At 38.1% G+C, this 13462-nt stretch overlaps 1 protein-coding gene across 1 annotated transcript in view; it reads left to right on the top strand.

Annotated features, from left to right (window-relative positions):
* The window catches only part of LOC136265747 (uncharacterized), a 212528-nt gene that overhangs the window by 88562 nt on the left and 110504 nt on the right, over positions 1 to 13462 (top strand). The window contains exons 11-12 of the mRNA XM_066060660.1: positions 12139 to 12182; positions 12292 to 12411. Of these exons, the coding sequence (XP_065916732.1) occupies positions 12139 to 12182; positions 12292 to 12411 (164 nt within the window). The remainder of the gene's footprint in view (positions 1 to 12138; positions 12183 to 12291; positions 12412 to 13462) is intronic.

The raw sequence follows: 13462 nt of genomic DNA, 5'->3' as shown, positions 1-13462 counted from the left end.
AAATCATGGCTTTTTGAGGCTGCACACTTTTTTTACTGTTTGACTGTTTTTGATTAGATAGCATTTATAATGATGATTATAATTATGACAGTTGGCATGAGTGAGTCTTGATGGTGATGTACTATCCCAGCAATCGGTACCACAATGGTTATAATATCAGCTTTGATTCAGTGGAATGCTAGAGAAGTTACAGTAGTATTGTACTGCAGAGTACTTTTAATAAAGAGCACATTTTTTTCAAGAATTTCTAATAGAACACAAATAAAATATGTTGCTTTAGAATAATCTAGATCTTACATTGATAGATCTTTGAAATTATAAACTTTTACTATTAAGTATATAGATTTTGGCTAGAATTTTCATTTATAAGATATAAATTAAGTGAGATGAACTACCATGATAGCAGCAGCTTAGTACAGTGGTTAAGGATTTGGGAGTTCAGTGTCTAGTTTGAATGCTAATAAGTTTTTGACATTTTGATGCACCCTTTCTTTCACCCTGTGGTGACTGATCTATTAGAGTATTTCAACTTCACTGTTTGTTTTTTGTTTTTTTCTTGTAACTCTATAGCCATAAAAGGTTTGAGTTAACCTATACACTTACTGATTATTAAGTTATTCCCATAAGTGATTTACCCTGTAGGCGTGACAACAAGTAGGCCTTTTTATTGTAAATAATTGACCATATCTCTATAATGACTATTAATCAGATATGCACCAAGCTTGGACTGCTTGGTAGCCTATGTGATTGTGTTGCAATACACTCTCAAAGTGTACCAAAGCTTGAGCTACACATTTGCATTTTACAATAGTTTTGTAAAGTGTGCAAAAAGAATAATTAAGCTCCTGAACCCTCTAAAGTAAAAACAAAGGTGAAATTTTGAAAACTCATATTTTGCAATTGTGTTAGGCAGTTTGGTATGTACATATGTGGTCACAGTTTTCTTATGACTTTGCATGTCCCTAGTCCATATAGTTGCATCAGTGTATAAATTCTACGTATATCTCAACTGTCTTCTGTTCAAAGAATTGATAGAATACATCCCTTAGGGGCTTGGGATCTCATCACTATTGGACCAATACACTGTAATATCAAGTAGAAGACCTTTTTCTTATTGCTCTTGTATTTTTTAGCTTGCTGGTTAGCAGTACCAGTTACAAATCCCATTGCATCCAGCATGTGTTGTACCTACACCATCCAGTCTGTTTCATTCGCAACCTGTAGAATATTTGCAATATCATCTCAAGAAAATGAACCCATGTTTCTCTGATAGACCCCTTATAGGATTATTACACTGGCTGTCTGCCAAGCAATACAAAGCCTCGATTAGTCTTCATGCTGTTGTTGGAATCCCTTCTAGGGCTGTCACGGTACAGACAACATGCTCAACACTGAATAATGCCCACTATGCACCTAGGGCCATGCACATTTATTATACGTAATTATACCATCACATATATACTCCTCATGAAAGAAGGATTGGTACAACCAGAAAAATGGCCTAGATACAAACCAAAAGAAAGAAAATGTTACATAAAAACTATACCCAAGTGAAAATAGTGCACAAGTTAGTGAAGTTACAACAGTGATACAAAGTTCCCTTGATAAAGCTTCTGCCACAACATTTCACTCTCCTGGAATGTGGTGTATATTGAGGGTATACTCATCAGAACCAATGCCTCTTTCTCACTGGTGGAGTAGTTCCTCTGGGACTGTTAAATTTCTTTGAGAAATAACAGATTGGGTGCTCTAACTTGTACACGTGTTCCTGCATGAGGACAGCTCCCATTCCCAAATCACTGGCATACACGTGTACGATGAATGGTTTGTAAAAATCTGGCATGACCAACACTGGGGCAGTGGTGAGTAACCTCTTGATCTTAGAAAAGCTTGCTGTTGATTATCCATCCAAGTAAAGCTGTGTTTCTTCTGAAGGAGTCTTGTCAGACGTTCAGCCACAACTGCAAAGTTCTTGCAGAACTTACGATAGAAACCCACCATCCCCAAGAAGCTCAGTAGATGGCTCTTGCTTGTGGATATAGGGAAATCCTCTACCTTATAGGACTGATGCTCCTACAAGTCAGTTGGACTTGTCTGAGACTTGTCAAAAACTGATTTATCCTCTGTATATTTATACTAATTCCACCTTTCACACAAAAAACAATATCATCAATATACTCCTCGTATCCTTTTAGGCCCACAAGAAACTGGTGAATCATACGTTGAAAAGTTGTGGGGTCACAAATGCTGTTATTTCCCTAGCTTGAGATGTTAAGGAAACTTGCCAATATCCCTTTAAATATCAAATTTGCTCATCTGTACAGAGTCTGGACCTTTTATCAACCTTTGGGACCAGCACACACGGAGAAATCCATTTGCGTTTGCTGGGCTCAATAATATCATTAACCAACATAATTATAGTCTGTTTCCTTCTTATGGTACGGGTACTGCTTGATGGGGTAGGATACCCAACCTTCACATCATGTGATGCAGTAGTGGTCTGGCGTGACACATCAGGAAATATATCAGTAAACTCCATTTTCAGTAAAGAAAGCTGCATTTGCTGTGTACAGGTTAGATGGCTCAACCTTGCTCCCAAATTACAGTAGCTAATATCTCAGAATTCATCAGTTTCATATTGTCACTTGTGATTTCACTTACTGATGGCACTTCCACAGGATTTTACAAGCCCCTTCCTAATAACCAGAACTGGAGGCTGTTTAGCTGTTTGTCTGCTACTCTCTGATCTCTCAACATATGGATTCATCATAATCACATGACACAACGCTGAGTCTTCTGCCTATCAGGAATGTTAATGACATAGTCCACGTCATTGACTTTCTTAGCTACTGAATAAAGACCAAAGTATCTTGTCTGAAGAGGGTGGTTCTGAATGGGCATAATTTAATTGCAGTAACACAAGGACCTTGTCTCTGACCCTAATGATGTTGCTTGGTATTCCTGTCATACCATCTCTTCATCTTAGACTGCGCTGGCTTCATGCTCTTCTGTGCTAACTCACAAGCAACAGTTAGTGTCTTACAGAGAGTAGATACCTGGTCTAGTAATTTGTAAGGGGGTTCCTCTATTAGTCAGCCTTCCTTCAATACTTTAAGTGGCCCACAAGCAGTATGTCCAAAAACTAATTCATATGGGCAAAAGTCCAGTGATTCCTGTATCACAAAAGTAGTAAACTAGTTCACTCACAATTTGACCATCTCTGCCAAACAAGCCTTGTGATGAGGTCTTGAGACTTCTCATTCCATATATGAAAACCTTCAGATGCCTTTGCCTTGATACAAGAGAGGCCCTCCTTCATTCTACCTCATTTCCCTAGTGGAATCCCTGGTCCCATTGTTTCTCATACTGAAAGCAGTAAGCAGGGATCATGTTTTTCAGAATTTTATGAAGCATTCAAGTGCCCTTGGGACTCAGGGTGACATGCTGCTGATTTACACTGTTTGATCCCTAATTGATAAGTGACTTGTTGCATGACACTGGACATAAAATTCGAACCTTGATGTGATAGTACACCAGAGGGATTATTCTTCTTCTGTTCTAAAGTCCAACATTCTGAAATCACATGACCTCGATGTTTATAATAGTTACATACAGGTCTCCTAGAACCACTTCTATACTGCATGGTCTCTGACTATCTGCTGTGTTACCAGCTGACTTGGGTTTACTAGGTGTATCATTATGGTTACTGCTGCTGGATGGGTCATCTAGTGATGCGCTACCATGAGGGCTATTGGGAACTACAAAAAAGCTGCAGTGGGTTAGCGAATAATCATCAGTAAGGATAGCAGCTTGCTGGAGACTGTCCGCTTTCTTCTCTTTAATGTAAGTCTTGATAAATTATTATTATTAGGTAAACAACTCTTGTATTCTGCTAAGACCATCTGACGAAGCTTCTCATAGTCCTTTGCTACGTACATCTTTCGATGTGTACCAGCAATCAAATACGTAGAGCTTCCTTTGTGTGGGAAAATTTGGTGTTTGTCTACTTCTCTTCCTTTCTGCACTTCCTGAAGTTTTGCTTGTATGCTTCTGGTACAACTTCGTATGCTTTCAAAATAGCTTGATCATACTATGAGCTTTGCTCAGCACTTAAAGTGGAATATGCCTCCATGGCTTTGCCAGTTAGTACACTTTGCTGTAACACCATCTACACTTCCTTTGTCCATGCTAGACTTGTTGCTACTTTCTCAAAATGGTGGAAGTACTTGTCTATTCTTTCTCTTGAAACTGTGGTACTGTACAAACTGTATGTGTTTTATGACATCAATTTTGTGGATACTTCAGAGGATTTAGTTGGTGTAGCTGCAGCTTTCTCTAATTCTTTCATCTTAAACTGCACAGACAATATCTTCTCTCATATCTCAAGTTCACATAGAATCAGTTGGCTTTCTCGTTCCCACTCACAATCCTGCAATTCTAGGTGTTTAAGCTCTAGTGCGCTGTTATCCACAGTGCACAAAGGTAAGCCTCACTATTTTCCTCAGGAACTAGCTCTTCGTCAACTGAATATTCCATAACCATATTACAATGTTTGTCCTTTCTAGTCAATGTAGTCATTGATAGCTTAAAATGCATGGTGATTGGTTGAAGGTGTGACTTCTTCAAAGTTTGGACAACTTGGAGTGAAGGTTCATTGGCAAAAGTTCTCAGATTAAATTCTGTGAACATCTTATATGAAATACAGTAATAGAACACAATAAATAGTTTGACTTCGCTGAAAACCTGTCAAAAGGAAACTAAAGAAAAGAAAAGGAACAACAAAGTAATGATGGAATACCTTGTGGGTACCATTATCCTGGTACCAAGGACTTTAGCGGTTGTTTAAAATAATGGCAGACACCTTGGTAAAGTCTACATTTAAAGCAAAGGTAATACTGACTTCTAAACGGTCTTGAAGACAACGACAGCTGCAACAATAGTTTCTTTTGTTGTCCATGTCAATTAGGAGGTTGGTTTTTTGACAAGTTGGCTCCCAGACAAACCCCCAGATTTGTTACGGTACAGACAACAGGCTCAACTTTGAATAACACCTACTATGCACCCAGGCACATGCATATTTATTAGAATTATACCATCACAGGGCTGATACACAGACCAAACATTCTTCATACCGTTACTGGGCTAGTGCACTAGAAAACATAGAATACCACTGGAGTACCACCTTGCTAGAAAACATAGAATACCACTGGAGTGACACAACAACAACTTCAAGGAACTGACTTACGTATTGCTCAATGAATAGCACAGACACAATTTTGTAGTGCGATTAATTATTTAAATGTTCTAGATTGTGCTGGATCAGCTGCAAGTGTTACAATAAATATTACAATAAACAATTGTATCATTGTGTACTTATTACAATAGTTATCAATAATTGTATGCAGCTTTAAGGGTTAAGCTGGGAGAATCACATCATCTAAAGTGTAAATTAATTTTAATCCTTATGCTTTAGCTACAGTGTATGCTGATTACTGCTACTGTAATGGTATTGCCTAAAAAGAAGTGATTAAATTTGCACTTCAGATCAAGACACACGGTAGTGTGTCGTGCGGCCCAAGAAGCCGGCGCGTAACACCCGTGAGTATATTGACAGGAAGAAAGAAAACGCAATTTTCGCACCTCCGTAGCTCTGTGCTTCCTTGATGAAACAAGACGATTTTTGCTGTGGACATGCCCCCCAACTGCAGCACTCTACATTCCAAATTTGAGCGAAATCGCTTCGCGCGTTCCCGAGATATGCGACTTCAAAAATTGGCTGAGTTTCTTCGTTTTTTTTTTCTTCTTCTTCTTCTTCTTCTTCTTATTTTTCTTTTTCTTGTCGCACACTTACAAAAACTGCTATAAAACTCGAACGCGTTATCCGATTGCCTTGAAATTTGGCACACAGAAGGGGGGTATAAAGGCGCATCTCGGTACCAAGTTTGGCTGGAATACCATAAACAGACAAAGAGTTATGAGCGATTATGCACGAAAAATAACACCAATATGTTGTCACGCCTACAGGGTAAACCGCGTATGGGAAGAAGCTGAAAATCGGTGGGTGAATAGGTTAACTATTGAACCTCAAACCTTTTGTGGTTTGAAAGAAATCGAGCTAAAAACCAGGAAGATACAGCGAAAAAATCAACAGTGTGTAACAATTACGCTATCGAGATTAGCTAATTTTTAATATTTTTATTTTATTATTATTATTATGCTTGCCACGCCTACCAGGTAAACCGCTTGGGGTAATGCTTTCAAAATCGCTGTACAGATGGAGTTATCATCTTAGAAAGGCTCTTCAATGGTGTAGAAGAATCAGACTTAAAGCCACGGAGTTATAACACGAAATCCAACTTGGTGTAGCAAGTGCGAGATCGAGATACTCTAATAGAGCAGTCATCCTAATAGAGCAGTCACCCTGAACAGAATTCAAGAGATCAGTTAGAAATAAGTAACCTGTATAGAGATCAGCTACAAACAAATCACCCTGTAGAGAGTTCAGCTACAAACAATTCACCCTGTTAAAACATCAGTTAGAAGAAGATTTCTTGTAGAGAGTTCAGATACAAACAAATCACCCTGTTGAAAGATCAGCTAGAAGATGTCACCTTGTAGATACTTCAGTTACAAAGAAACCACCATGTAGAGAATTCAGCTACAAACTAGTGACCCTGTAGATACATCAGCTAGAAGAAGTTACCTTGTAGAGAGTTCAGCTACAAAGAAACCATTCTGTAAAGAGCTCAGCTGCAAACAAATCACCTATACAGAATTCAGCTACAAACAAATCACCCTGTAGAGAGATCAGCTAGAAGAAGTTACCTTGTAGATAGTTCAGCTACAAACAAATCATCCTGTAGAGAGATCAGCTAGAAGAAGTTACCTTGTAGATAGTTCAGCTACAAACAATTCACCCTGTACAGAGCTCAGTTAAAAGAGGTTTCCTTGTAAAAAGTTCAGCTACAAACAAATCACCCTGTAGAGAGATAAGTAAGAAGAAGTTACCTTGTAGATCGTTCTGCTACAAACAATTCACCCTGTAAAGAGATCAGCTAGAAGAAGTTACCTTGTAGAGAGTTCAGCTACAAAGAAACCATCATGTAGAGAATTCAGCCGCAAACAAATCATGTATAGAGAGTTCAGCTACGAACAAATCTCCCTGTAGAGAGATCAGCTAGAAGAAGTTTCCTTGTAGAGAGTTCTGCTACAAACAAATCACCCTGTAGAAAGATCAGCTAGAAGAAATCACCTCGTAGAGAGTTCAGCTTCAAAGAAACAATCATGTGAGAGTTCAGGTACAAACAAATTGTCCTGTAGAGAGATCAGCTAGAAGAAGTTACCTTGTAGAGAGTTCAGCTACAAAGAAACCATCATGTAGATAGTTCAGGTACAAACAAATCACCCTGTAGAAAGATCAGCTATAGAAGAAATCACCTTGTAGAGAGTTCAGCTACAAAGAATCTATTGTGTAGAGAGTTTAACTACAAACAAATCACCCTGTAGAAAGATCAGCTATAGAAGAAATCACCTTGTAGAGAGTTCAGCTACAAAGAAACCATCATGTAGAGAGTTCAGCTACAAACAAATCGGCCTGTAGAGAGATCAGCTAGAAGAAATTACCTTGTAGAGAGTTCAGCTATAAAGAAACAATCATGTAGAGAATTCAGCTGCAAACAAATCACCTGTAGAGAGTTCAGCTAGAAACAAGTCACCCTGTAGAGAGATCAGCTAGAAACAAGTCACCTTGTAGAGAGTTCAGCTAGAAGAAGTAACATTGTAGAGCTACAAAGAAGCTACCATGTAGAGTTCAGCTGCAAACAAATCACCCTGTAGAGAACTCAGCTACAAACAAATCGCCCTGTAGAAAGATTAGCTAGAAGAAGTTACCTTATAGGGAGTTCAGCTATGAACAGATCACCCTGTAGAGAGTTCAGCTACAAACAAATCACCCTGTAGAGAGTTAAGTTACAAAGAAACCACCATGTAGAGAGTTCAGCTGCAAAAAAAATCAATCACTCTGTAGAGAGTTCAGCTAGAAGAAGTCACCTTGTAGAGAGTTAAGCTGCAAATAAATCACCCTGTAGAGAATTCAGCTACAAACAAATCACCCTGTAGAAAGATCAGCTAGAAGAAGTTACCTTGTAGAGAGTTCAGCTACAAAGAAACCACCATGTAGAGAGTTCAGCTGCAAACAAATCACCTGTAGAGAGTTCAGCTAGAAACAAGTCACCCTGTAGAGAGATCAGCTAAAAACAAGTCACCCTGTAGAGAGATCAGCTAAAAACAAGTCACCCTGTAGAGAGTTCAGCTAGAAGAAGTCACATTGTAGAGAGTTCAGCTACAAAGAAACTACCACGTAGAGAATCCAGCTGCAAACAAATCATCCTGTAGAGAGTTCAGCTAGAAGAAGTCACCTTTTAGAGAGTTCAGCTACAGAGCAACCACCATGTAAAGGGTTCAGCTGCAAAAAACTCAATCACCTTGTGGAAAGATCGGCTAGAAGAAGTTACCTTGTAGAGAGTTCAGCTACAAAGAAACCACCATGTAGAGAGTTCAGCTGCAAACAAATCACCTGTAGAGAGTTCAGCTAGAAACAAGTCACCCTGTAGAGAGTTCAGCTAGAAGAAGTCACATTGTAGAGAGTTCAGCTACAATGAAACTCCCATGTAGAGAGTTCAGCTGCAAACAAATCACCCTGTAGAGAACTCAGCTACAAACAAATATGCAGTGAAAAAGATCAGCTAGAAGAAGTTACCTTGTAGAGAGTTCAGCTACAACGAAACCACCATGTAGAGAGTTCAGCTACAAACAAATCACCTGTAGAGAGTTCAGCTATGAACAGATCACCCTGTTGAGAGTTCAGTTAGAAACAAGGAATCCTGTAGAGAGATCACCTAGAAGTATCGCCTTGTAGAGTTCAGCTACAAACAAATCACCTGTAGAGAGTTCAGCTACAAACAAATCACCCTGTAGAGAGATCAGCTAGAAGAAGTTACCTTGTAGGGATTTCAGCTACAAACAAATTACCCTGTAGAGAGTTCAGCTACAAAGAAACTATTCTGTAAAGAGCTCAGCTGCAAACAAATCACTTGTACAGAATTCAGCTACAAACAAATCGCCCTGTAGAGAGATCAGCTAGAAGAAATTACCTTGTAGATAGTTCAGCTACAAACAAATCACCCTGTAGAAAGATCAGTTAGAAGAAGTTACCTTGGAGAAAGTTCAGCTACAAAGAAACCATTTTGTAAAGAGCTCAGCTGCAAACAAATCACCTGTACAGAATTCAACTACGAACAAATCACCCTGTAGAGATCAGCTATAAGAAGTTACCTTGTAGATAGTTCAGCTACAAACAAATCTCCCTGTAGAGAGATCAGCTAGAAGAAATTACCTTGTACATAGTTCAGCTACAAAGAAACCACCATGTAGAGAGTTCAGCTGCAAAGAAATCACCCTGTAGAAAATTCTGCCAGAAACAAATTGCCCTGTAGAAAGATCAGTTAGAAGAAGTTACCTTTTAGAGAGTTCAGCTACAAAGAAACCATTCTGTAAAGAGCTCAGCTGCAAACAAATCACCTATACAAAATTCAGCTACAAACACATCACCCTGTAGAGAGATCAGCTAGAAGAAGTTACCTTGTAGATCGTTCAGCTACAAACAATTCACCCTGTAGAGAGAGCAATTAGAAGAAGTCACCTTGTAGAGTGTTCAGTTACAAAGAAACCACCATGGAGATTTCTGTAATCAATATATGTGACCGGATTTGCGAAAAGGGGTCTTCCACACACATCCAATTCCGTAAATGTTGGAGACCATAACTCAGTGTTCAAGTAACATATTAACCTGAACATTTCACCATGTATTCAGCTATAGTGGTGCTCACCACTGCCCAAATATCAAGGCAATAGCTCTTTCCAATCTGAAGTTATCAATTGTCAAAGTTGGCAAATTGGACCCCTTTTCGCAAATCCGGTCACATATGTATTATACAGTATATATAATTTGTACATTTACTGATAAAATATTTAAAGTACATCTACTTCATCTTTTCTTCTTCCTGTAGTAAAGAAAAAAACATAGGTTAAAAAAGTCCCAAAGCTGGCCATAGGCCGGCTTTGGGGTATACAAATACAAAAAGAAATGAAATCTAATCCAAAACAGCCAAGCTGTAAAAAAAGTGTGCGGCCCTCAGAAAGGCTGTGGTGAAAAAAGATGTGAAATCCAAGGTGGCGGCCAAGAAATGGCTGTGATGGTAGGTTAGTGGTAAAAATTTTAATAACGACAATTCAGGTGAATTTTTGTGAAGCGGCACAAAAATTCACCTGAATTGTCATTATTAAAATTTTTACCACTAACCTACCATCACAGCCATTTCTTGGCCGCCACCTTGGATTTCACATCTTTTTTCACCACAGCCTTTCTGAGGGCCGCACACTTTTTTTACAGCTTGGCTGTTTTGGATTAGATAATAATTCCCTTTATATTTATTGTAATGATCCCGTAAATCCAAAATTTTGTTACACTTGTCTGTCAATATAGTAGTATGTAGGAAATCCTCTAAAGACAGTTGCAAGTAGAGACACTCAATGTGTATTTAGAGAAGCATGCTAGTATTGTGCTACTTTTGCAAACCACATTACATGTATTATCCTTTGTAGGCTTGCGCCTATTATGCTCAAAATTTTACCTATTATTCCTTCCAGAATTTCCCAAAATTTTCACCTATTATTCTTTTTTTATTCTTGTGTCTAGCCTATTATTCCAAACTTATTCTCATTTAGTTTCTGTAGCTAGTCACAATCTGACTGCTCTATTAGAGTATTTGAACGTTCTATTAGAGTATATCGATCTTTCACCTCCTTTTCAGCCAGCACTCGTATAACATTGTCAGGTATATATCACTCTTAGTAGCTTAACTCTTTCTTCTAGCCAATCAAGAATAGACACGCCCCTTAATTCCACAGATTAATCCCATGGACATCCGATAATTCTAAAATTATTCATTTAACCATCCTATTATTCCGGAATTATTCTCACGAAATTGGTGGCCTATTGCTCTCAAAATTATGCCAGCACAATAGGTGCAAGCCTAATCCCTTGGTACTACAGATTGGGAAATTAATTTAAGCTAGGTTAGCATTTGAGATTTAATTTGTGGACAATTTTTACTGTAATTTATCATAGATTGTGAATCACTGCTTGTTGAATAAAAGCAGGAGTTCATGATAATATACTGAGGAGAGTATCTTACTCTCATATGCCCCTGTAGAAAGGCGTATTGTGAAGTTATGATGTAGCACTTTTGAGTTTGCCCAATTTTCTTGAAGAAAATATCAGTATTTTCTACTACCCTAATAGAACAGTCACTACTCTAATAGAGCAGTCATTTCCGTGGTTCGATTAACCGATAATCTGGATAAGTGGGATCCGGATAACGGAGATTCCACTGTATAATTAATGATTTCATTAGTTGAACATGGTATCAATTGAACACATGCCTAAGAATGTTGCTAGCAACCAAAGTAACTCCAGCTATAAGTGTTTCTCACTGAACCACAATCGTTCCTTCATGGGTTAAGATTGCTTCATAGGTGTTTCTTGCTAGGCCATTCAGGAATACGGCTATCCTAAACATCGTGAGTGTGAAATATTACTAAAGATTCTTGCACTTTTATGGCTGCTCATACATCACAAACTACAACATCTTGTCATTATGTCATAGCTTCACAATTATGTCATAGCTTCACAATATACCCTTCTACAGTGGTATATGAGAATAGGATATTCTCTCCGGTATATATTATGAAATCTTGATAAAAGTGGTTATTATCAGTTTTTCTAGAAGTGAATGGTAATTCAAAACATTACATGTCAAAGCATAGAAGTTGCTGTGTGGTTTTAAGTATGATTTTCAGGTGATTTGTTGGTGCAATCTTAGATTAATATGCTGCTACAAATATAATCTATGTTGCAGCAGTGTTCTAAATGACATCATACCATCCACTAATTTCAGAACTATTAATGTGCAATTCAAAATGGTTTTACTAAACCCAGTCATAAATATGATTTACAGTAGCTATTTATTATTTTCAGTACAGTACCTATGAGCTTAACGTTTACTTTTATTCCTTAAGGAATCGATCACTGTCAACCAGAACTCAGAACATGTTTGTCAGAGGTAAGCACTAATCAAGTGATTTGTATATATGTATGCAACTCCTATAATACTACACATGTACTGTATATGACTGTACATTAATATAGCATTACTTTTTCATGATATTTAGTTTTTTCCATTTGGATATTCACACAATGATACAACCTTGCAGTCATATTATTTTGGTTCATATCTGATTACTTTGCTTGATGATTTCTACTTTTATAATGAAAGAGTGACTTCATTATATGTAAGTACATCAGTCAATAATAAAATCAATCATTAAAAATTATACAGGTATCTTAGACTATGTATTTGTATGGTAAATAATTATATCCAATTGTTCACTGTAGTTGCCACTTTGCTTAACTATCTAATCATTCTGTCGTCACTACTACATAGTGATAAGATCAGCATTTCCTTATAAATAATTTAAAGGCTGGTAAGATGCAGTGGCGTATGTACACCCGGGCATACCCGGGCATTTGCCAGGCATCAGCTCACCTTGCCCGGACATCAGAAAATCTTCTGGCGTGGCAGCCGCGTATGAAAATGCATTGCTCACAATTCAGTAATTACGATTCTATCCACCATTGACTATAGCGAACGTTTGCAGCGAATTCTTGCATGGAAAATAAGCGCTGCACATTTAATTAAGAGTCTGACTTCTAATAATAGCCCCATGGATTACGAGTTACTATATTTAAATCTAAAATACCGGGGATGTGCCCGCCTAAAATCTAATGAATAGTGCCAATTTGTAGTCTCATCTAAGTGATAATAGTTTGGAGTTTGCCTGTATATAGACCACGTGAAGTGGAAAAACGACTAGCTGTTTGGCTACTTGATTTCAGCAGGTAGCGGTCTAATTCTGAATAATCAGTACCCGGATTTATTGTGATACAACTACGATGAAGGAATGTCAAGGGAATAACGTGAGAGAACTACTGACGATACTTTGTAGGACCACTCAGCAGAGTTGGCAGGTGGTTGCAGGGAATGGATGCCCCTAATGAGTACGTAGATGAACCGGTGTCATGACAGTTTTGTGATCCACACAAGTACGAGTCAGTGTAGGAAATCTACCGGTTCAGTAGTATTATTCATTATGAGTTGGTAGTATCCTTTTGTGTGGCATGTCATGCTGCAGTCCCACAATCGATTACATGCATCATAGCTAGAGACTAGTATGGAGTGATTGCAGACTGATGAGCAATTATATATGCATACAGATAAGAGTTAATAACTGTAGCTAGCCATGCCATGCACTTGAAAACAACAATTTGATGAATGCACGTATG

This window comes from Dysidea avara, chromosome 1, assembly GCF_963678975.1.
Source record: "Dysidea avara chromosome 1, odDysAvar1.4, whole genome shotgun sequence".
Lineage (NCBI taxonomy): Eukaryota > Metazoa > Porifera > Demospongiae > Dictyoceratida > Dysideidae > Dysidea > Dysidea avara.
Note: the sequence above shows the minus strand (reverse complement) of the source record. Positions and strands in the feature narration are given on the sequence as shown.